Source organism: Necator americanus, chromosome IV, assembly GCF_031761385.1.
Source record: "Necator americanus strain Aroian chromosome IV, whole genome shotgun sequence".
Lineage (NCBI taxonomy): Eukaryota > Metazoa > Nematoda > Chromadorea > Rhabditida > Ancylostomatidae > Necator > Necator americanus.
In genome coordinates, this window is record NC_087374.1 from 3,117,675 (window position 1) to 3,143,028 (window position 25,354).

A 25,354-nucleotide genomic window follows, 5' to 3' on the forward strand; every position below is an offset into this window, starting at 1 on the left:
ACAACGGGACGGACTTTTATTTTCTCCGATCAAGACCTATACTATTTTTTTATTTTATTTTATTTTATTTTAGATATTTTCCCATACCATATGTCGTGATGTGGATGGTGCCGCCGATGCTTCCTGACTAGTTGTGGCGACATCCATCGACGATGATTTTATGACTCGATTTGCATTCTGGTCGATTCGCTTGGGAATTGACGCTTTTGGTTGTCGTATCCTGAAATGTTGCCGCAGTTATTTATCATAGTGACAGCAATTCCAAGAAACGTTATGCTTAGCAAAAAAGCTGTCAAAAACTCTGACAACAATAACAACGCGCTCTCCTGGATCTCTTTTCATCGCAAAATCCAAGTTTTTCAAGGATTTCTAGCAAGCACATGGCTTCAAAGGTACCCAGATGTGTCAAGCATCCCGAATACTTAATTTTTATCTTATTTTTTTATTTTTAATTAATTATCATAATTATTACTATAATTATTATTATCCTAAAATTATCATTAATATTTGTTAATTATTCTTATCTGATATAAGAAAAAAAGAATTGATAAAAAAAAATCGGGAAAAAATTGAAAGATCTATTTGTGGATTTGAGAGAATTGGAAGAAATTCTATTCTCTTTTTTTTACTATTATTTTTTTATTTTCTATTTCTAGGCAATGCATAGTTAAGTGAACTGCTATGACATTCACATATTTGAGCTGCACAGTACGTAGTGTAAAATTAAAATTGAATTAATTTAAAATTGAATTAAAATTAAATTTAATCCTAATTAGGTACTTATAGGGATCGAGTCACAGGTAAGAAAATTATACAGATATACTGCGTTGAAAATTATTAATTAATTATAGTACATTAATACAGAAAATTTTCGCAAACCTCAACCTTAAACCCATTGAGCTATGATTAAAATTTAATTTAATTTAATTTTTAATTTCAATTCAATTAAATCCTAATTAGGTACTTATAGGGATCGAGTCACAGGTAAGAAAATTATACAGATATACTGCGTTGAAAATTATTAATTAATTATAGTACATTAATACAGAAAATTTTCGCAAACCTCAACCTTAAACCCATTGAGCTATGATTAAAATTTAATTTAATTTAATTTTTAATTTTAGTTAAATTAAATCCTAATTAGGTCCTTAGAGGGATCGAGTCACAGGTTATCCGGATATGAAAAATTTCCGTAAATCCTAATTTGATAAGTCTATTCGTCTATGAAGCGAAAGAGAAGCTGGTATAACTTATGAGTTCTAACTGGTGACTTCCTCTCCCAAATCCCAATCTAATTTTTTAATATAAAGCAAAAATTGCTCAAAATCCATGGCCAAGTGATAGATTATCCACGAATCCTCGACGAAATGGACAGTTCGCGTGAGAGCTACGCATTTATACGCGGCGATTCCGAACGCGGTTTTAGCATAAATAAGGAGTTATCAGTGAATGAGGAGAACATCTCCGAGCTTTGACGAATGGGAAACTATCTAATGTCCAGATAACAGACCTCATCACTCATGTAAGTTATTACTTTACCTCACGCGACCTCTAAAGCCTATTTAGCTGCTTCGTGACCTTCCTCCTATGGCCATGAACCTCCCTTTTTTAAATTCGCATCCGTCGATGTACTGGGATAAAAGGAAAACTTTCTGTGCAAGGATTTCTTTTCACCGAGAACCTCAATAGACTCACAAATACGCAAAAAAAAAGTCCATTACTTCTTTCCAAATTGAAAAGACATTTTTTCAGCTGAAGTTCAACAATTTTCAGCTGAATTTGAAGGCATCAAGAATTTATCCGAATAATGAACGACAATTTTAATAAATAAAATTTTCAGTAGAGTATTTTTGTTGCTAAATAGAAAAAAATGAAAATTCCAGAAAGATGGTAAGGAACTTTTGGAATCATCTGGTTTTATTTGCAAATGTTCCATCTGCTCGGTAATTTTCTGTGGAAAGGATAAAGTCACTGGCGTATCAATCCACTCGGGATGCACCAACGCGTTTTACTGGAATTCGTAATCTTTGAGGTTTTGGAACGCCATAAAATGACTTGCGGTGGCCAGCCGATGTTCCAAGTCAGTGTTTTTATCCTTCCCTACAAATCTGGTACCATTTTGTCGACCTCAGAGGGATGAATGGCTTGGTCGGCACCAGGGCGGTTTCGAACCATCGACCGTGTGGCTACAACGGACCTCTAACCGACTGCGCCACACCCGCCATGAACATCATAACGATCGCAAAAAAAAACAGTTGTAGAGTTCCAGGTTCTTAAACCATTTGACATTCCTGGTTTTTTACCCGGAAAGAAAAATGGACAATAATAATTGAATAGCCTTCCAAAACTATATGTCTCAGGAGGCATGGATCTGGTGAAGTCACCTTATTAAAAGTTATTTAAGTTCTTAGAGAAAAATTCGAAAAAACCAATATTAATGGTACTAATATTATGATATTTTTTAAAGTTTTTGACGAGGTGGACACCCTTTTCTTCTTGTAAGAAAAAAATTGTGATGATGTATCGGCAAACAAAGTCACTGATATTTTTAATCAGGTAAGAGAAACCGAAACTAATCGCTGTGGATTTTTGTTTAATTAAAGTTCCGTGAAAATTATAATAAGATTCAAATGAAAAAATCAACGGCACCCTGAGAAGCTCTGACTGCCCTTCATCGAAACGTCGTGCTGCTCGTGTCGTCCCATTCTCGTCAATTTGGTGAATTTATTTTTCACTGTCCTTGCCACGGTCATCAACGGACTTCGAGGTGTGGTTTCCGAACTACGATGGGATTTTTGACCTCCTTTCGCGTCAGAAGGTCTTTTTGATGTGGGCGGTCGAGGAATCTGAAGTAGTAGTGGTTACCGTTTGGAAGAAGAAATAAAATTACCCGTTAGTCACTAATGAGAGCAATTATTTATTAGTTTATTGATGTATCCAAGCAACGGATACTCGTAGAAGAATCACTGAACCGAAAAGGATTTGCCTAATATTAATGAAATATTTCCTTAATAAAATTCCCAGCCGTTTCAAAGTCATAAGGGAAAGTTTTTCTTGCAAGCAATGCGCGTTCCAGACCATTAATTCTTCGTAATTTCGAGGAGATTTCCAGGAAAGCAGCAACCGAACGAATCGAATTGAATTGCAGGTAGGATTTAAATGAGGAATTCTCCACGATGATTTGACTGGTTCTAGTTTCTGTACCTCAACGAATCACAACCAATAAAAGTCCTATTTTCCTTCGGGAAAGTGAAATTGTAGCTATTGCGGGATTAAATTTATTCCTCATTTTATTCATTCTATTATATTTATTATTCAACATCTTGTTATTTACATGCACATATTAATTCATTGTCTAATTTATTTTATCTTATTTTATTTTATTTTATTCTATTTATTCTATCTCTTCTAGACATCTTATCTTCTAGACAACGGAATCGCTGCTCCCTCAGGAGCATCGCAAGCGTTGTCCAAACATCAAGAATTATGCGAATTCTAGGGAGAAGAAAGTAGATCCTTTTCGTCAGGAAAAGTTCGGATTTTTAAAGGAACTAAGAAAAAAATTCATTTTTTCTCAAATCTAGCGCTTACTTCTAACTTTATCATCTAATAAAACCCATACTACAACCATATCAGTTTCGGTTTTTCGCGTTTTTTTTTGCATCCTTCAAAAACGCTGAAATTTTCAAGTCTTCGAGATGTAAAGGCCGCAAACGACAAAAGCATTAGGCAAATAATGAATAATTCTACTATAAACACCGTAGACCGCACTAAAAGAAAATACAAATAATTTCTTTTTTTCTCTAGAGTGATTAAAAATTGTTAACGATTTTTGCCTGATGATAACGTTGAAACGTTACTATCGAATTGATCCACGTGGATAACTTTACGGAAGAAAAAGGCTTTTTTTCCGTTTTTTTTCCTCAACTGTGAACGACACTAGGCACAAGAATCCCATGCATTTTTAGCTCTAGATGATCTCAGATACGGAATTCCTGAGAAAAACCGGAGAACGATGCCTATGTTCACATGCCCTGGATACTGGACATATCATTTTCACCTGGATAAATTTTTCAACAGATTTCTTCATAGCTATCTGAAGATTGTATTTTTCGTGTAAAAAAAAACGCGCAAAAAAATTTCCGAACTTTTCCTTCTCTTTCCAAGAAAAAATTACAGTAAACAGATGGATCATATCTGAAAAACGGCATTACACCACCCAAACAGATGCAGCGGATACTGGTTTTATACGTTTCAAGGCTTTGCATTGGAGGACGTCGTGGCTTTGGAGAAGAGTTAAAATTTTTCCGGTGAGGAAAATAGCAATAAAATTTCACAGATGTGTCTCAGGTTTAAAAACAAGCAGCTACCAGCTGTGTTCTAAGCTTTTTTTTTTGCTCCAGGAAAAAAAAAACTTGTGCAAATTTACAGGAAACGGGAGAGGGAATAATAGAACTATAAACTATGAATAGATCAAAACTCAAAACAGAAGAGGCTTCAGCTCGAGGACGAGCGAGCAAGCAAGCAAGCAATTTATAACGCTATCGGTCCTTTGGGGATTTGTCACGGCAAGCTAACCGCTCGTTTAGATCGAATCCACGAATCAGATTCGTGATGCTGATTATGGGTGGGACTGACACTGCATTTATTTGATGGTCCTTGCTCAACCACTAATCAGGATGCACTTTTCCAGACGAAAAAAAAGCACAATTTGCACGAGAAAATCTCTTGACTTCATCAGAAACGCTAACGAGACGAGAAAAGATGGAATTGAATTCGATGAGGATGAGGAGGAGGAGGACGTATAATGTGAATCCCTAGCTCTTAGTATGTACTGGTTTTATACGTTTCAAAGCTTTGCATTGGGGAATTTCGTGGCATGTGGAGTAGAGCAAGATTTTCTTCCGGTTAGGAAAAGTCCCAATTCGTTGCTGCTGCAAGGATGAAGAATGATGTCATCGAATCCGTCTAATATCGCCTAAAGCATCGTAGTAAACCCACTTTGGAACCTCTTTGCTGCATGGTTGGAGGGAGAGGAACGAAAATGAAGTGAGTGTGAGTGAAGGAGGTTTGAGCCGCTACTGCCGCCACTGCCGCCGCTGCCGCCGTCGAAGCTGCCGGTCTCAACGGCGGCTTATGGAACCAACCAGCAAAGATTAATCATTTCACATCCCGTGGTCCCCTTGTCTCACTCCCTCCCTCCCTCCAGACATCAACAATGACAGCTAAGTTCCCATTTCTCGAAATTTACTCTAGAAGTCTTCTAGAACATTCTAGAACTCTTCATCTAATGACTTACTATAGCGCTAACCTTTTGATTTCGATGTAGCTGCTGGATGACAGTTCGGTTCTCGATCACCACACAATCAGATTGTTGAGAATCGTCCGTCTGGAATGCAGCGATTGGAGGAAGAAAGAATGAACGTAAAAAGGAAATAAAGAAAAGAAATGAAGTAACAAAGGAATATATATGTAAACATATAATAAACAAAAACATACAGACCCAGTCTTTACAGAGAATTAAAAACTCATTTTAAATCGTACTGAAACTAGAATTGAATTCGTATTAAAAAGAGAATTATTTAAAACAATTTTATAACTGTCAGGTCATGCAAAAATCAACAACATTCCTACAGTATTTCCCCAGAAATGAGTTAATATTTTAAAAAAAGAGAAATTAAAAGGCTTATGTTGTCTAAACCGATTTCTGACAAAAACAATGAGTATTTTTCTTGCGAAATTCCATGTCACCATACCCGGTTCCATAAAAAGCTATCTTAAAGGACCCGATAAGGCGGAGCTATCAATTTTCCACCACAATCAAAGGTTCTGATCTCATTCTTTATTCTCAGGACAAAAGTAGAAGCACAGATTCCTACGGTTTGAAACTCCGTCTCTACCGTAATCCATTAATTTTAGACTTTCTGCAACGATACAGTCATGGATACAGTTCTCGTACGCAAAACTGTTCATTTTTAATTTATCGCAAAATATTCGTGAGTGTATCTATGAAATAATTGTAACTGTAATTGTAACTGTAGTTAACCAGAAAAAAAAAATGTCACCACGTCCCTCGAAGCGTCCTTTATCCTGTAATTAACAAGGGTGGGTACTATTTTACATTTCCAGATTTTTACATAGGACAGCACATACTGCCAATGAAAAGAAAAAACTCAGATTTCCTAAGAATTTCCTGGAATTTTCCCCCTTTTTTCTGATCCCATTTTCCCCAAAATTTCGTGACATGATATTTTGAGCAAATACTTCAAAATGAGGAGCGCTAGATTTCGCTCCGAAAAAATGATTGACAAAGTTGTCCGCAAAATCTGTTCTCGCGTCGGGAAGAAAAAAGTGAAATCCAAATACGCTGTAGTACGTTCACTTTACATAGTCAATCATAATTTCTATACATAATCGCTTAAATTATTTATTTATTTATTTTAAAAAATTCGAAGGAGTTGTTTTATTCCTCAGAAAATTTATACTTCTCGATATATTGGTTGTGGGCTCGTAAACTGGACGAGGAAGCGAGCTGAGGTAGGAAAATGAGAGAAAATGAAAATGAATGAATGAATGGAAGAGAAGAAGATGCGAAATAAAGATCGATCTAAAAACGAATAAAAATAAAACCAGCATTCAAAAAAATCAGAGAAAAAAACTATCCAACAGGGAAAGAAATTCTTCCCCAAATAACATGTTGTATAACGCTTAACTTTTTTTTTCTCTCATTTTTCATTTCATTTTATATTTTATTTTCATTTCGTTTTTTGATTTATTTTTATTTTTTTTCTATTTTATTTTCATTTAGTTTCAATTTAAAAAAAACACCATTGCTTATGCATCAACCTAATGCTCAGTTAATCGTTAGACATTTAAATTAATTTTAAAAAATAATAAGTAATAAAATGACAATAGATAATAAAAATAAAAAACAAAAAAACAATGATAAAGTAATAAATATAATAGGTTAAGGTTCGACATATAAATTTTATGAATCGGAAAAAGCGCAGGACAAGCTTGACCACGTCCCTCCAGGGACCCTTTATCCTTAACTAAGATCTTAAAACACTCAATTAAACCATTTTCGCAAGGTTGAGGATGTGTCAAGATTGAAAATGCTATGAAGATCCCAAAAAATATTTGTATTTGTAGAAGAATTTGTTCGACAACAAAAGTTCAATTACGCCCTATGCCAACTAATTGTTGCACGTGAATCGCACGTGCACTAATTCCATTCATCCTCATTTTCTCGTAGTTAACAAAATTTCTTTGAAGTTTCTGAAGGTTGAAGGTTTTTGAAGAAGTTCCAAATCTTGGTTTTTCTGGGGGGTTTTGGCACCTCAATATGTTATGGATAGAAAAATAAATATTATAAAAACACTACATTATAGATATATTATAAAAAGTAGGTGAAGATATTTTACAGAAAGAATCAAATCGCTCCCTGGTGTCTATGAAAAAAATGGAGCGAAAGCAAAGAAAAAAGCTAAAGTTTTCAAAGGATTTTTCTTAGGGTTACCGAAATTAACAAGGCTGACAACACAAATAGTTAGAAGTAAGCAAAATAAAAGAGAAAGAAGAAAAAAAGAAAAGAGAAAAAAAACAGAAAAAAAACATTCCAAAGAATAAATTCACTTCAGTGTTAAAGATTTCAGTGTTAAGGAGGAACGAATGTTCTTCGCTAATTACTGCTGTGGACAAAACAGGTTTTCATGTGTTCCCAGAACTTGGAGATGACTTCTCGCCAAATTTATGTCTTTTTAGCGAAAAGATTGCAGTGATTCGTTTATTTTCTTTACTTATTTCGATTTTGCACGACGTCGATGGCGAAGGAGAACCAACATTGGCGATCCTGATTTCTTTAGAATTTTTAGTTCGTTTTATTTTTAGTTCAAATATCAGGAAGAGTAAATGAAGCATCTATGAGTTAACGTCCCCCGGGGCTTAGGTTTTTAAAGTTCCTGTGAGCTATTATTAACGACGAGGACAGATACACATCAGCCAGAAATCCCGGAAAAGTAATGGTAGATCAATAAACGGTTGCAGCTGGAACAAGTACAGTAAAGGTTAAAGGATAAAGCTCCTGACGTCAGTCAATCCGCTTGGGATCCGCCAACGTGCCCGCTTCAATTCAGAATCGTTTGAAGTTAACGAACACTTCTCTGGACACTGTGTCAACCCAGCGCTTTTATCCTCACAGACAAGCTTGGAACCAATTTATCGACCTCCGGAGACATGAAACACTCGGTTGGCACATGGAGGGAATTGAACCATCGATCGATCACGCTCCAGTCCCGCTGCAGAACCTCTTACCGACTGCATTACGCCAGCGCTGAAGACGCGCATACTGGTGCATATCTTGACTTGATTTCGGGAAAAATTTGCCTGCAGGATCCATCTTGCAAATTCGAGATCATTTTTTCTATATCAGCAAATAAATGGTGTGGGTTTTCTTCGAATTTTTTTCGTATAACTAAAAAAAATTAACTTTTAATTAACTAACGGGATTAATTAACGGAAATTAACTTTTTTCTATCAATGTAAATTGAAGCCCTATTCAAATATATCTGCACCCACCGGGGAATAAGTAAATAGTAGTAAGTGTGAGTAAGTAAGTCAAGGTGGACGTGATTCAGTCAAGGTGGTTTTTGTGGTGGACGAGTTTACAGGGTCGTTATGTTTTACTACAAACGCATGTGAACACCTAAACATGTGCATGTGAATAACGTTCGAGAAATATTAATGCTGTGACCATGAACATTAAGGGAATCTGTGAATACATGTACATTACACTTCTGTACAAACTGTGAGAAGTTTAGCAGAAATATTTGTAAAAATTACTCTTTTTTGGCTCATCGCATAAATAATGTGCTAGTCCTCATTTTTTTCTCGATATTTTCCTCATTTTTTTTTCTTCAAAATCAAAGAGATCAGAGAAATCAAGGAGGACGAAAATTGTTTTTTTTTAAATAGAACATCGAATTTTAAAATACAACATCAATAATAAATTAATTGCAATTAATACAATAATTAACTACAGCATTGATGTTGTACCGAAGATTCTAGAATTTCTTCCAGTTTCTTCCAAAATCTCCTTCAATCGATAATTCAATTACAATACATTTCTACAATAGATTCTACACTTTCCTCCATCGTACTCCGCAATCCTCTTCAATCGATAATTAGATCAATAATACAATTCACAATTGAACAGGTGAAAGGTTTTTGAGAGATTTATTTATCATATTATTAATTCATTGGGTTTAATAAGTAACTAATTTTGGTTTTTTCAGAAATTTTAACCATGTTCTTAATAACTTCATATGGTCTTTACAATTAACTATTACTATTAATATTTACTATTTAATTTAATAATTAATAATTAACTAATTTTAATAATCGTAAATAATTAGAGGTTATCACTTGCTGTGTTATCCCATACATAATGTGGTATTCGATATTCTCCTCGATTGTTTTTCACAGTAAAAATTAATGGAACTTTTTTAGGTTGAAAATATACTCCGCCCAATTTTTAAAGTCATTTTCTATACTTTTGGCAAAATTTCAATATCTCTTTCAAAATTCATCTCGTAACGAAAAACACTCCTCCAATGCTGGCGAAAAAACCGGAATTATTCATGCGATGGCCGAATAGCCGTCAGCTTAGTGCACATTAACACTGACTCAGTTGAATCCCTCAAAAAAATCCATATAAGTGACTTTAGCGTGAGTGATGCCCTTTTATCAATGGAAAAATTCTTAAATCAACGTAGAATTAGAGCTCATACACCCGATTTTTCTGCTCAAATTTAGAATCGAACAATATTCTTTCGATTTTTCTTTCTGAAAGGATTTTTAATCAGAACTAAGCGAAGTTTTCGCAGTTGAATTCGAATATCCCCACCTGGATTGAATTTAGGTCATTGATATTATGACAATATATACAAAAATAGTATATAATATGGTACAAATAGTATGTACCACCATTCTTCTGGCAAACTTTCTTTCAATGCCTTCCAATTCAAAAATTCTTTTCGTAACGAAAGAAATCCTCAAAAGAAGAAAGAAAAAGTTCAGGAAGAGGAAGGAAAAATTGAAGAAGAGGGAGAAAAAGTTGAAGAAGAGGAAGAAAAAGTTGAAGAGAAAGAAAATGTTGAAGAGCACTGAACTCGAAAAAGAAAGATCTTCGCTTTTTTCAAAACTTTTCCCACACGTTAACTCAAATCGAGAGAAAAATCATGAAATCTAAAATCATGAAAAATCATGAAGTCAAGAAAAAACGGTGTAAAATCAACTATCCTGCAGTCACGTAAAATTATTTGAAGGAAATATTCAAAAGAAGGAGAAAAAGAGAGAATTGTAGTCTATAAAGTTCTGGATTCCCGGTAATCTTATTTTCCGAAAATCCTACATGGTAATTAAATTAATTTTTTCATCACAAAAATAGCAGAGACGCTAATTCTTTCGGGTTCAACGTTAACGCGAGCACCATTAGCATTTCCAAAGTGGTCGGTGGTATTTTTCTTTGGATTAGAAATTGGATGAGGAAAAATTACGTTTTAAAGAATATAGGATCAATTCCAAGCCAGAGTGGAAGATGTTCTGACTTCTTCAGTCAATAAAATAATTCCAGAAGAGTAGAAAATCATTTTTTTCCTCAAATGAGAAAAAAATTCATTATAAAATATGCAAAATCCATTCTGGTTCTTTGAGGATTTAGGAGGTGAGAGAATTTCAAATTGTATAGTTATAAAAATTCTAGAAGAGTAGAAAATCAAGTTGTTTCTAAGTGGATTATTCATAGATATCAGACTCAAACAAGATTTTTCTGGAAGAGAAGAGGAAATAGGTGCGTATTGGGCAGAAATATTGTGAATATATGTAAATACATATGTATCCCTCAACGAGGACAAAGTAAAAAGTGAACGAGATTCAAGGAGGAAGAGAAATTCACTCAAAAAAAATCCAAAAATACCTTGTCGTTGTTGTTGGATCTGCGTGAGGCCTGGCTCATGATGCTCTCGTTCGATTTTGATTCCGGAATCGGCGGTATCGATCGGTTCAGTGGTGGACGTCGTCGTGAGGACTACAAAAGAGATTCGTTACGGGTCAGGAAGAATTCAGAAAATAACACGATTATGTGGTGGAATCAGAATTTATGGAATAATACGAAAAATTTCAGGACATAGGAACAAAGTAACACGAAAGAGTAACACCGAGCCGATATCCGAACTATCTGGGGACTAAGGTTTCGGCCCTCGGAGAGGAGGCGGTTGTGTCGCCCGCTTAGGGGCTAAGTCATACATCTTCTGATTCCCCTCCGATCCGATAAAGCAAGGACAAGCAGCGAAAAACCTATTTGTCTTCTAATAGCCCTCAAAAAAAAAACCGGAGCTGTCAGTTATTTTCTGGGTAATGGAAAAGAGAAGTATCAGGCTATGCAAACAATTCATTTTTTATTTCTTTTATTTTATTGTAATTTATATTTATTAATCATTCATCTTATTTATTATATATATATTTATCTTTTATTATTATTATCTATTATTTATTTATTATTTATATATATATATATATATTTATCTTATTAATTACATTATTATTTATTATTATTTTTATTATATCTTATTTATTATTTCATTCACTCTGTTATAATTTATTATATTCCACTACTATTTATTATATATTTCATTATACATTTACTTCATTATAATTCATTATTGGTTATTTATTTTATTATTGTTTATCAGGAGATTTATTTTTTTTAAAGTTGGATAAATAGATGTCTATAAAATTAAAGGTTTCACTTGGCACTTGGTTTTCCTGACATTTCCTGGCTTTTATGTGAAAGATTGGGGCGCGAATGTCCCTCATAATCACCACAGTGCACGAGATAACGTTTTCTGGAAAATATCGAGGTGAGAGTCAGGAGATGGGGGCGCACAACTCGTTTTATCGAAAGTGTTTTTGCAGACGAAGAGAAAGTGTTTCCGTTCTTTTTTTCCTTGGACACCGGCGATCTCACTTTTTCCGGATTTCTTGAATGCGTTGCGCGTTTTCATTGAGGTACATATTCGTACTATTCCACGAACCCTATAGTTATTGGAGAAAAGAAACAATTTTTTCCAAAATTCAAAAAAAAAAAAGATAAACCCATAAAAATTTTCGTCGTTTATCAAGAAATGTTCAGAATGAAGTTAGCATTAAATAAGGTTTAATATGGACAAGAGCTGAAAAAAAATCATTCGCAATTCTTTTTACGATTCCTTAAATCCTTAAGAATCGGAAGAATAGCAAAAAAAAAGAAATGTAAAGTTGCTGAAAAAAAGCTCAATAAGGATCACTGGTTTTTCTGTGAAGTGTCAGCGAAAGATACATCTGACATGACAGAAACAGATCCCATGGCTGAAAACAATTTCATATTTTTTGTCACTCCCCAAAATCCCTAAAAATTCTAGAATCCAGGAAATCCCCGAAAGAAGTAAACAGACCCAATGAAGCCAATTATTTTTGTTGTGTATGAGACGGAAATCCTGATTAATGACTCAAATATGGGTTCGTGGAGAAAAAGAGACCACATTCTTATAGGTCAGCCGAGAAAAAAAAATGTCACGGATTGTGTCATAACCTCGTCCGAACTTTTATGAGGCGCACAATTCGTGCGCGGATGAGTGCCCCGTCCGTTATGAGCGGCTGTGATGAGATCGCAACAATATCCGAACACAGCCAAGCAAGGAATGCTCCTAGGTCGTAGGTTGAGGCCGAAAAAACGAACTGCTCCTGGAGATTTGAGGGAAAACGTCGCTGAACAAATCTTATGCGAAAGTGAGAGAAAAGCTTCGTGAGAACTACTGCGTGGCTTACAGAGAGGAGTTTGAGTCTGAAAAACGAGTTTTTCGCCCCCCAAGCCAACGCTTATGGGGAGTGCAAAAGGATTCTGGATGAAGATCCTGGCGTAAAAGGAAGGATACACGTCTCTTCACGACGACGAGGAGGAGTTTTTGGAAATTTTGTGAAAAATTTTTACACGGACATTTAGAAGCCCCGAGACAAGCAATACATACACATTCTATTCCGTCATCCAGGATCCTGACATTAAATAAATGAGCGAGAAAGAGGAGTTCCCATTTTACATGGATATGTCAATCACAAAATGGAAAAAAAACGTTCTGAGCGTCGTTTGGAAATTGAAAGAACAAAATCTGTAAGGATTTGTTACATGTTTTATAACATCCGAGAAAAAGTATCGCTAAAGTATGACATAACGATTGTTGGAAATGTGTAGCCATTACCAGGAATGGGCTCAGTTTCTTTGCCGTACGCAAAATCTCCGAACATTTCCTGAAAGTTCCCGAATTCTCACTGGTACTAAGATCGTTCAGGGTGTTCGCAGGCGCAAACGCAAGCAATTTCCACGAAAATTACGTAGCGTAACGCTTACGTAAGAACGTTACATGTAAGAGAAGAATGAATGAACGGGAAAAAAATGTTTGGATGATTTCATCGTCACTCAGCTATTCGTTTATACTCGAAAAGCCGATGGACTCGATCCCATTAATGAGGTCCTCGTTCGGAATTCGTGTGGATCTCATTTTCTAGCAGATTAACGAACGATGTTCGGTGTTCGGCGAAGAATCGACGAAGCACGGAGCGACGTCGACGGCCAGGATGTCAATTAATGAGAAGAGTACAAAAAGAGAACAACAGAATACGAATAATGGAGACGGATGATTGGCGACGTCTACTTTATAAGCACCAAAGGCCGGGAAATAAGGCTAGGAGTACCGTGGAGAAGCGTTTTCTCCACTCCTCATCCGAGAATCCACCATAAAAACTGACGGGACGATGCAAATTAATTAATTTGTCAGTGGTTTTGATTAAAATTCTGTTTAATTACTTTTCGAGTCATCTGTTTTCGCCGAAAATTCTCGGATATCCAGATTTTTCATTAGTTAGCTTGAGCTTTAACCAAAATGGGTTTTAGTTTATTATTGATGTTATTATTGATCGCTTTTTTATCGACAACTAACGCGGTTTCGTGGTTTTTTTTGGAATACCCATTTTTTTTCTATCCCGCTTGATTTTTGTTACTATTACGTGATTTCTTAATTGTCACTTCCCGACTTCTTCCAGAAACCTTTTGCGACCTGTAACGACCGTGACCCGGTGGCCTAGATTTCAAAACACGGCTTTAATTATATTATCAAAAAAATTAATTTTCATATTTGCGCGGTAAAAATTAGAACAAAATCCACTCCATTCATTTGCCGATATTTTGAAAAGGAAATATTCTCGAATCTTATATCTTTATTTTATTTTTTATTTATTTTTTTCTATTTATTTTTTTTATTTTATATTTTTGAGTCCTATCTTTAAGGTGGATCCCTCCAGACGACTTTCTTCATTCAAAATATGTGCCAGTATGCATTTTTTTCAGTGCGGGCGTAGCGCAGTGGTTAGGAAGTTCCGCTGTGACTACACGATCGATTGATGGTTCGAATCTGCCCTAGAGCCAACCAGGCTCATCACCCTCTGGGATCGAAAAATTGGTGTCAAACTTATCTGAGAGGATAAAAACACTGAACTGACACATCGGCTAAGCCCCGCAAGTCATTGTATAGGCCAGTTACTCGTTCGTAATCCTCAAAACGATCCTGAACTGAAGTGAACGTCCAGGCGCATCCAAAGCGGATTGGCTAACGCCGGACACTTGATCCTTTATCCACTTTATGCACTTCTTCAGCTACCGTAATTCGTCGTTGATTATGACGTCGCCGTCAGACAGATAATTTCTCTGTTTACATTCGAATCCATCATCATCCATCGCTCTACGCTAACTTCATTCCAAGCACTCCTTAATGAACGCCAGAATAATTTATGGATTCGTCTAGTTTCTTCTCAATAGCGACGTTTTGGGGAAATTCCAGGGCTGAGGTCTGGTCTTCAGTACGTAGCAATCGAAGCACATAACACAAATACCTCAGTGAAAACCGGCAATTTATCCCAGAAATCCAGAAAAAAGTGTAATCGGCAGTTTCCAGAGGCACCATTCACACGTCTGCAGGAAACACTTTGGACTTGTGCGCCGTCATTTTCAGACACAAAACTCGAAATTTTCCAGAAAATTCTCCCTACACTGTGTAGGCATGTGAGTTACGCTCGCACTCTAAATTATTGACGGGGAGATCCTAACTTTACAAATTTTTCCCAAAGCTCTTTTCAATTTTTTTGAGAAATCTTCAATTTTTCGAAGAAGCTTTTTCACAGCAGTTGTTTCTGTGCCTTTCTTGGATCTTTTTTCCTTCAAAATTTCATATAAAATGTCCAAAGGTTCTTGTCAATTACACTGTGGGACCTCCTCTTCTCATTAATTATTCAAAGTAACCTCTTCCTAGAAAAACAAGGACTGCATTCGTCAGCATTTTTGCAATTCCTTCCATTAGGAGGGATCTGAATGCAAATCAGCAAGTTTTACAGAGAAAATTCTTCTAAGAACTCGAAAGGACATTTGCACTGTGGTGCTTCGTAACATCCTCACACTAATTATACTGATATTGAGGATTTGAGATCCTTCTCTTTTCCTAAGAAAAAAAAAAGAAAAGAAAGAGAGGCAGGAGGAATTGGAATTGAAGGAATTGATGGAGGAGTTCTGTTGGAGAGCGACAAATTCAGTAGTCAGGAAATGAAGTCCGGGACATCATTCCACCTTAAAGAACTGAATGATAAGCAACTAATAAAAATATTTTAAAGTTTTAAAAAATTTGAAAACGAGAAAATGGTGAAAATCTACCGACTTCTATGATTGTATCTGGTGAAATGAATGGAATCAGCTCACAAAAAGAGAAAAAAATATAATAAATAAATATAAAAGAAAATATTGCAGCTAATAATATATACGAATTTGCTACGGTATCCAGAAAAAGGCAAACATTGCTTGAACACCAGTTAAACTCGTTAAATTCGCTAAATTTTGAGCCGATGAGCTTTTTCGAAGGAAAACGGCAAAGAAAGAAGAGGTGGTGGGCAAAAAACAAACCGATAACGTAATCCTGAGACACAGCGGGACCAGATAGGAGCAATTCGTAAAATTTGGACACGACTCAATAATAATAACAATGAATATCTTAATACTTGAATATAACAATAAAATTAATAAGTATATTTAATATTTTATAGATTAATTCCAGAAAAATACTATAATAATACAATTGTTGGGAGTACTTAATATTTTGTGACTTAAATGCAGGAAAAATGCAATAATAATACAATTGTTGTGAGTATTTAATATTTTGCAACTTAATTTCAAAAAAATACCATAAAAATACAATTGTTGAGTGTATTTAATATCTTATAACTTAATTCCAGAAAAAATGCAAATATAATATAAAATGAAAATCAAAAATTCTTCTCCAGTAAATCTACATTCTATATATTCTGACGTCTATATATTCTGACGCTCGATACTATAATAATTTTTCTTTTGGTAGTAAAAAAATATATCCATCTTCACTGAGCCTCGAGGGAGATGTGAGGAAGAAAATAGAAATAAAAATTTATACTAGAAACTACTATGAAGGCCAGGCGCCGATTCAAGCTGCTACATAAAAATACTATAGAAATTAAAATTAAAGAAATTAAAAGTAAAATAAATTAGCGTTTAATCACTGGAGTATGTAAGTAACTGAATTTTAACCTAAATTTTGAATTGATTCGTTTTTATTTTAACTTAATTTATTTTAATTTTAAATTCTCAAAAAAAAAAGGAATGAGATATTAGAATTAAGAAACAAGGATTAAGAAAGAAAAAATAATGAGAATTAAAAAAGAAAAAAAGGAAAAGAAAAAAACAAAAATTCTAATATCAATAACAACTAATAATAACATCTATATAAATGATTTCTTAATTCTAACATCTGAATTTTATCCTTATCCCCAATATTTGAATTTTTTAAAAACTTTTTTTGACCACAATGAGGCATGATAACTGGGCTTAGTCCTTGTTTTCTGCAACAACTTCAGAGTTAACTCTTTCGGATAACGGCTTCTCTTTCCCAGGATGAATGTAGAACGAAATACTACAAACAAAAAGATCAGAACTCGCATATTTTGTTGTGGTACTAAATATTCGCGGGGAAAAAAAATGAGGAACCCGTAAAAAACGAAGCATTGCTTGAGGGATTGCTTGAGTGAATCGCAGTGAAACGTATAATTATCGCCAGCAGTAGCAGCAGTTAAACATCAGACTACTGAAGAATTTATGCGGTTAAGTCGACATGGCAACGCGACGGGAAAATTATGGATGTAATGAGAGAACATGAAAAGCAAACAAAGGAAACGAACGACGAGAATTTCTGCGGGGAAAAAATCCAGAAACAATTACAAGTTTTACCTGTTTTTTGGTGGTCGGCGGTTCCGTTGGTGCCACAGGTCGATTCGATGGGACTACCATAAGCGTGGTATGCGTACGTGGATACGGATACGATGGGCCGGATGAGGATCGAAGGAACGATTTACTTCTGAAAAGAGAAATTTTCTAAGATGTTTTTTTTTTTGAAAGAAAAAGATATTTCAGGTGTCATATGTCCATTTTGTGACATAAAACGTTTGATAAAACGTGAATTCTCCGTATTCGTGAGGAGATGTTGTGCAATCACGTCCAAACTTACCTTAAATTGAAAAAAAATGCGAGCATTGTGGGAATGTGATGCAACAAAGCGGGCCCTCATGAGGTAGCCATAAATGAAAGCCTCAGGCAATCGTTGCCCCACCTAGAGACATATCCATTTCATTCGATTCGACAGCACCAATTGCTTTCCAGGCAACGAACGTAAGGAAGCGGAAACATTGCAGAGGCGATTGCATGTCGGGTGTTTTTTTTTCGTGTTTAGAGAAGAAAGAGGAAGAAACTGAGGGAAAAAAACGAGTAGAGGTACAGAAATCAATCAACATTTACATCCTGAGCTGAGCGGAACAGGAATTCAAAGCCGATGAGAATGGAAATTCTCAAGAAATGCATGGGAATAAGCTAAGAAAGAACTGAGCTGAACACTTTTCGTCAAGAGCGAGCGATGTCAAGCGGACGAGAACAATTCCCTGAGTGATGTTTCCAGCTTTTTTTGGACATTTTATCCGCGTCTTTTCTGCTGAATCATTTTTGCTTCTTCTGTTTCTCCCGAGGCTGCAATGTGCTGCCAAATTTCGCTCATTCCTGCTCGCCTTGTCAAAGTACATCCATAGCCGACAGTAGTTGCCGATATCAACAACACTTCAAACAATAAAAAAAATAAAAATATATAAATAAATATAAAAAATATTAATATAAATATACAAATATAAAAAATAAAAATATAAAAACTTTCCACTCTTCCTATCTTATCCGATTCATCACTGCACTTTTTCATTTCAGATTCTGAAAAATAACTTCTTCAAAATTTTTAATTCAAAAAACCTTTAATTTTTAGTTTAAAATCTTTGGATTTTCAAGTCTAAAATCTTCAAAAAAAGTAACTTTTTTGAATTTATTAACGCGCACATTAAAAAAAGAGTCCAGCATTATGTTACATGTCATTCTCATCATCATCTCATCATGAAAGAGCATCTCTTTCTCTATAAGAGTCAGTACTTTTGGTTCCTTTATGCTAATTAAATTCAATTTTTAAATAATTTTTATCTTGATAAATTTCAAATACTAAAAACCAAATCCCAATCTTTCACCTTCCTGAATTTTCACAACGTCGTTTCCATCCCGTTGGGAGCTACTAATTATTTCCACCACGAATAAATCCCCAGCCAAAGCCGTTTGACCATAAATTTTCAAAAATCAAAATTTTTTCGGACGTTTTAAACAGAGCGTAATAAAATATTCCATTATATTCTTGGCCTAAGAGGAATTTTGTTCCCATAGAAAATAAAGGAGATGGTAATTAATTAGGAAGAAGCCTATAAGTTTGAATGAAATTTAAAAATTCAAGTCTCTCGTCTAGCACAATTTCCGATCTATGAGTCTTGAAAATATGCTTTTTCACCTCGAAAACATCTCGGAAACAGTCCGTTTCCTTAAAAATCTCGATCATTTATTTTTACATGGTATTTAATAAATATATGATAATAAATAGATCTCTAGTCTGATCGTGGTGATTGAGTAGTGGTTACTTTTCTGCACTTCATTTCCCTTCTTCTAGGATCTCCTCTTTTTCCAGGCAAAATTGCTGAGCATATGAAAAAAAATTCCCAGGCACATTAAACTGCTCTGATAAGCACCAGTATTTTGATGGTCCTAAAATCCCCGAATGAATGCTTTGAATTTAATCATTTATTTTTTAACTAATTTGAACTTGAGTTTAATTTCGATAATTTTAATAATCTAGGGAACAAAAAGTATCTTGTTGATCCTGCCGAAAGCTTTGATTTTAGCGACGAGAATTACAGTTTATCTGGTGCACAATGAGGGTGTGAGGGTTTTTTGAAGGAAATGGGTCCAATTTTCACAATTTCACCCAAACCGGGCAGAAAACACGTAATATGTCGAGCGGCGGGCTCCCCTAAGGCAAAATAAGCTAAGCTATGCAAAAAGCTAAGCTAAGCCTAAGCTGGCTGGTAGTCCACAACGAAACGGTACGCATAAAACTGCAAGCTAATTAATTAAATCAACTTGAAAGTAACAAAAAAAAATTGAGTGCTCATCTGGTCTCAGTTGAAAGTACGGTATGCGCGAAAATCTATTCTAAGGATTTTCTCAAGAAAAATTATGCACTCTTACTAGTTTTTACTCCTATTTTTGAGCGCTTAAGGTCGATTAACCTCTAAATGAGGATCTAAATAGCACTATAAAGTCCCCTCTTTTCAATGCAAGATTAAGGAGACATTAATAATTTCAAAATAAATGAATATTTCCTCCACAAATCCAGTAGTAGTAGTCATTTCCGTAGTCCATTCAAGATGACTTCACAAATTTCCTTCCGTATAAATTTGCGTGAGTTTTTTTTTCCGGATAGATTTACTCGAATCGCGGTGGCTCTTCTCTCCTTAATCCCTTGGTGTTCGATCGACAAGATAGATGCTAATGTGGAACGTAAGTCGTTCCAAATCGGACGACGTTTCGAACGCGGCTCAAGAGATTTACATATGGAAGACGGACAATTAGAGAGTATTCAGAAATGTCCTCCTCAAAGGACACACGCTGCGGCGGCGGCCGCCGCTCCATTGTATAGTCCGTTAACGCGGAGACGTGTATATGCTTAGGATTTTCGATATAAAAACACTAAATCGAAATTTTCGCTGCATTTTCCTGATTTTTCACGGATACAGGAATATAGTACAAGTTTAAAACTCGGAAAAAAATCTTTTACGTTTAATGGTTTTAGGAATAAACTATTGCAGTTATAGTTATAGTTATAGCTTATTTGTATTCAATGGTTGCCTCTTACTCATGGCATGCCTTTGAGCGTAATAAATAAATAAATAAACAAATAAATAAATAAATAAATAAGTTATAGTTATAATGAGTAAATTCTAAGATACAGTTATAATGCTCTAATAACCTTTTTTCGGCATAATTTTCTAAGCAAAGATCTTTTTTTTTGCAAAATTCGACCCTCAGAAAACATAAGACGTTGTGTTGCTTTATTATTTTAGTTGTATGGAATTATTTCATTGAATTGAATTACTTAATTATATTAATTTTCTTTAATTAATTTAATTTCCAAGACTTCTTTATTGGGAACGACGTTGTTAATTTATTTGATTATTTTATTTAATTATTGCATAAAATAATGGATATTACTGCTAGAAAAATTGATCTATACTTCTTTCAGTTTTATTTATTTTTTCATTTTATGGCATTCTTGCACTTATATTTATTTTACTGCATTCTTTTAAACCCTTTTAGTTTCCCATAAACCTACTGCCCGCAGAAAAATTCTCACTCGAGAGAAATCCTCCATAGGTTTGCACCAAATGAAAAACGTCCCCAACTGCACGTCGCTAGGGAATTTATTTAAGCTTAGCGTTCATCGGAAATAAGCTTCCGTAGTATCCTTGGATCCGTCTTAACGGCCATACAATCCTCTGTTTTTCCTCTTCAATACCTTGAGAATCGTTAATGGAAAGAAATACACGAAAACAAAACCGAAATATAATCTTATAGAAGAATTCACCGCATGAAAATCATAAAAATATTTAGGGAGAATTTAGGGAGAATTTTAGAATGATTAGGATCAAATTCTTCCTTACTCTTTACGGCTAGGATGATTAGGATCAAATTCTTCCTTACTCTTTATGTTTCTGGTAGAAATTATATATGTAATAGATGAGAGCAGATTTTTAAAAAATTCTTTTTTTTCTAAGTCAAAAATAAATATGTTCAAATAGTAAATGTTAATAAGAAATAAATTATGTTGAAAATCCACTAATCGGTTCATCTAATCCACTAAAGGAAGTTTTCAGCAGCCAAAAAACCTTTATGACACAATTTTGATGTAATGAAAGGGAAAAACGATTGGTATTTCGTTTTTATGAGGATAAAAAGGATAAAATTCCTTCCTCTAATCCGATTGGGATGCGCCAACGCATCCACCTCATCTGAAAATCGTTTGAGGTTTCGCGAACACGTATCAAGCCCATAAAATGGCTTGTTAGGCCTGGGGATGTGAAAAATCAGTGTTTTGCCATTCCAGACAACTCCTCTCGTACCAAATCTTTTTATAAAATTACGTGAAAACCTCTCAAGGATCCTACATCCACCTATATGTTAAGGCGTTAGGTTTATTAAGATCAAATTCATCTTTATCATAACTCTTTACTTTCCTGGTAGAAATTGTGTAGGTTATACATCAGAGCAGATTTTAAAAAAAAATTAGAAAAGAAGAAAAAATCTAAAAAAATTCTCAACAATTTACCATTACTTATTACAAATATCATTAATGATTTTTTTTTGAAATATTTTCGAAAATGAACCCCAAGAAGTAATCTTGCTACTTCTACATCAAACATAATATGCTCAAATACCAATTTGAAACCCTGCAACTCTTCCCATTACAATGCGTTCAATCTGTATAATCCGGGATAAACCTGAGTTTAATGAATGATTTTATTTTAGTTTTTTCAATTTTTTTTTAAAAAGCATTCTCTCGGAGAGACATAGGAGGGTGGTGACGGTCTCATTGAGTTCCTACATAGAGTGTCCCTACATATGCGATTTCCATATCTCTGGATCAAGGGGTAATGTGCCTTAGGTTTAAAAGCTTCCTTTAAAAATGATCGTTCTGGAAGAGTAGCGCAGCATCCGATGCAAAGCTAAGCTGTAATCCCTTCTGGTGTTGTTTGTTTTCAATTTCCACTCCTCAGAAGCAGCAATGAGTGAGTTACTCTGAGTCTTTTTGGACCACTACTTATTTATCTCTTTCTGGGGAACCTCACGTAACTCCCGAGGGATTACTTTACGTGAAAAAAAAAACAAACCACGATTTCCACGTGAACCTGTGGAACAATAGAATATAAAACTGAAAGTTATTGTTAACTCTTAAAAATTGGCTCAGATGACCATTTTGAACCTAATCAAGAGTCCCAAGAAGTGGGTGACAATAATTGGGTTTTATCTATATATACGTAACTCACAACAAAGGTTCACAACCTCTTCGAGATGAGGTACTTTCCAGATATCATCTTATACTAAAGAAAGACGTATCGGTAACAACTAGAAAGTTTAATATAAGCAATTAATTTGATTCAGTGACACTAAAATTTAGTGACGAAAAAATGAAAAGAATACACCAGCCTTTTTCCATGGGACTGAAATCGTAGATGGACCTTGCACTCCCCTGAATTATTAATTAATTTGATCACCTATTGACAATTTCATGGATTACGTAACATCCTACTATTTTATTTAAGAAAAGAATAAGTTATTAGAAAAAAAGAATTGTAATTTTGAAGAAAATACTGCTACTACTATTAATTTTCATTCGTTCAATGAACTGGTATACATATAAAGTGGAAAAAAACTGTTCGTCCTTCCAAAAATTCCCACGAACATACAGAGATCAGGTGGGACACCTAACACATGTTCTTGAATCAGCACAATACGCTGTGCCCACTAGTGACCAAGACCTAGTGCTCCGTACATGACACAGGAGAAGTTTTCAAGCTGAATGTGTGATAAAATTTAAGAAAAAGAGGTTTTTTTTTCGAATGAGAAGATGGAGCTATATGTTCAACTATTACTATTATGAGCGGTGACGAGGATCGAGGCTGAAGCGAGGAAAGCAAGGAATATCGCCTGAGGCAATGATTGAGTTTCTGCTCTTGTGTCGTGTAGAAATTGACGAAACCTAACCCTTAGGGGTATTCGACCGTGCAGATCAAGGATATACATAGTATATACCCGATATCCCAAACAATAATCGATTCCATAGGATTTTTTACGCTTTCTCTGCAAACCTACTATTTAAGGTCTGCAGAATGCAACGAAAACTGCAAAAATCCTTAATTGTGGATATCGACAGGTTGTGAAAAATGCTGTTCCGGTAATTACTGAATTTAAGGAAGCTATTGAGATTAAGCTATTTTCGCTATATTAGATAAAAATAATAGCTGAGGCTTTTTCTTTCATACAGTGGTCACAATTTTTATATCTCCCAAGAAACATACATGCTTTCAACGGTAAATTATGGAGAGAAGAGTGATTACGTCCATTTCTTCCTAATTGCCGTTAAAAAAAAACGGCCCGGAAGATGCCGCGCCGCACAAGGCTGGCGCGCTCCAGTCGAACTCCTTGTGGAAAATAGTGCGCCAGAACGCCCGAATCTTCTGAGCCGTTTTTTACGGCATTTAGGGAGAAATGGACGGAATCACCCTCCTCTCTATAATCTACTATCCCCTATAGGAATACTCCACCTGAAACCCGTTCCACCTCAGATTCGTGGAGTGATGCTTTTAATTTTTAAATAATTTTTAGCTCGATAAATTTCAAAAACTGAAACGCAAATCCCAATCTTTCACCTTCCTTAATTTTCACTTTTTTTCAATTTCATTTTCGTTGCCATCCCGATGAGAGTTACTAATTATTTCCACGAATAAATAAAAGTGTATTTTTGTCATGCACTGATCACAATTTTTATATCTGCCAAGAAATTTTTGTGCTTTCTAAGGTAATCTATGGAGTTCTAGGATACTTTAGAAGAAAGCTCTTTTGCCCTATGATATTCAAGTGCTTGATAAGCGCATTTGCCTTCCCCTATTGGTATTTGTGCCTTAAAAACAGTGTTACCAACTCGAGAGGCCTACGAGGCCGTATCATACGAGGAACGTGGCTGGCTAAGCCTATAAGCCTTTTCCTTCCACGTCTCTTACGCTTCGTTACCGCCTCAAGCATTAATAGCACATGCATGATAAAGCTTGCTGCTTGCTGATGGTTAGGACAATTAAGGATTTATGGACTGCATAATCCTGTGCTTGCCGCTTATAAACGAAAAATTACCTTATTTTTTACGAGCTCATTAAATTAACATTAATATTTCACTAATTCCTTTCTTTTAAATTGAAAGTCCAAAGCTTTATTACAATTATCATTAATTTATATAATATATACTATTAGTTACTATTATTTACTAGCTAACATTTACCATTAACACAATACTAGTGTACAGTAATCACATCAATATTTTTTATTATTAATTATTATTAATTAATTGTTATTTTACTATCATTTATTTATTTATATCACTATTTATTAATTTAAAGTCGAGAACCTTGTCACAATTATCATTAATTTATAATACATGCCATTATATTACTATTATTTATGATTATTAAAAATTTAATTGATTATTACTTAATTATTATTGATTACTATTATTTAATGGGTAACATTTGCCATTAACACGATGCTAGTGCACCTAGTAAATGAGCACGAACATATACTTTTGCGTGATAAGGTTTTTTTTGAATTTTGAAGATTTTTTGAAGAATTTTTAAAGAATCCTGGTTTTTATTGTCTAAAAGGTAATAAGAAGCATTCCAGCACTGAACTGAATAGCTCTTATTGAGTCATTTGAGTCTCATTTTCCCTCCAAGTGATCTCAGATTTAATTTAGCTCCGAAACAATGAAAACATCGCTTAATTTCTCCTATACGTAGGGTAAAGGTTGCAATCTGCAATTTTTTGTGAGGAAATGCTATCCCAAATTGAAAATGGGAACTAATTACTATCAGTGATCTTTGGTTTCGTTCCCAGTTTATATTTTGAATTATTATTCTATTTTATTTTATTTGTTTTATTATTTTATTATTTTCAATTATTAATATTAATTTCATTCCTACTTTATATTTTTGAAAAACAAATTGTCGATTTTTCTCT

The 25,354-nt window shown here is 34.7% G+C and overlaps 1 protein-coding gene across 4 annotated transcripts in view; it reads right to left on the reverse strand.

The window, feature by feature from the left end:
- RB195_000258 (uncharacterized protein) overlaps positions 1–25,354 on the reverse strand; it is a gene marked incomplete at both ends in the record, with an annotated part of 47,778 nt that overhangs the window by 20,091 nt on the left and 2,333 nt on the right. For 3 of the 4 annotated variants that reach the window (XM_064196497.1, XM_064196499.1, XM_064196501.1), the window contains 6 exons: positions 88–220; positions 2,650–2,846; positions 5,312–5,389; positions 10,976–11,086; positions 17,390–17,516; positions 17,667–17,692. In XM_064196497.1, coding sequence (XP_064052378.1) covers positions 88–220; positions 2,650–2,846; positions 5,312–5,389; positions 10,976–11,086; positions 17,390–17,516; positions 17,667–17,692 — 672 coding nt within the window. Of the gene's footprint in view, positions 1–87; positions 221–2,649; positions 2,847–5,311; positions 5,390–10,975; positions 11,087–17,389; positions 17,517–17,666; positions 17,693–25,354 lie in introns of those variants that run through there. The other variant, XM_064196500.1, reaches the window with a different exon arrangement.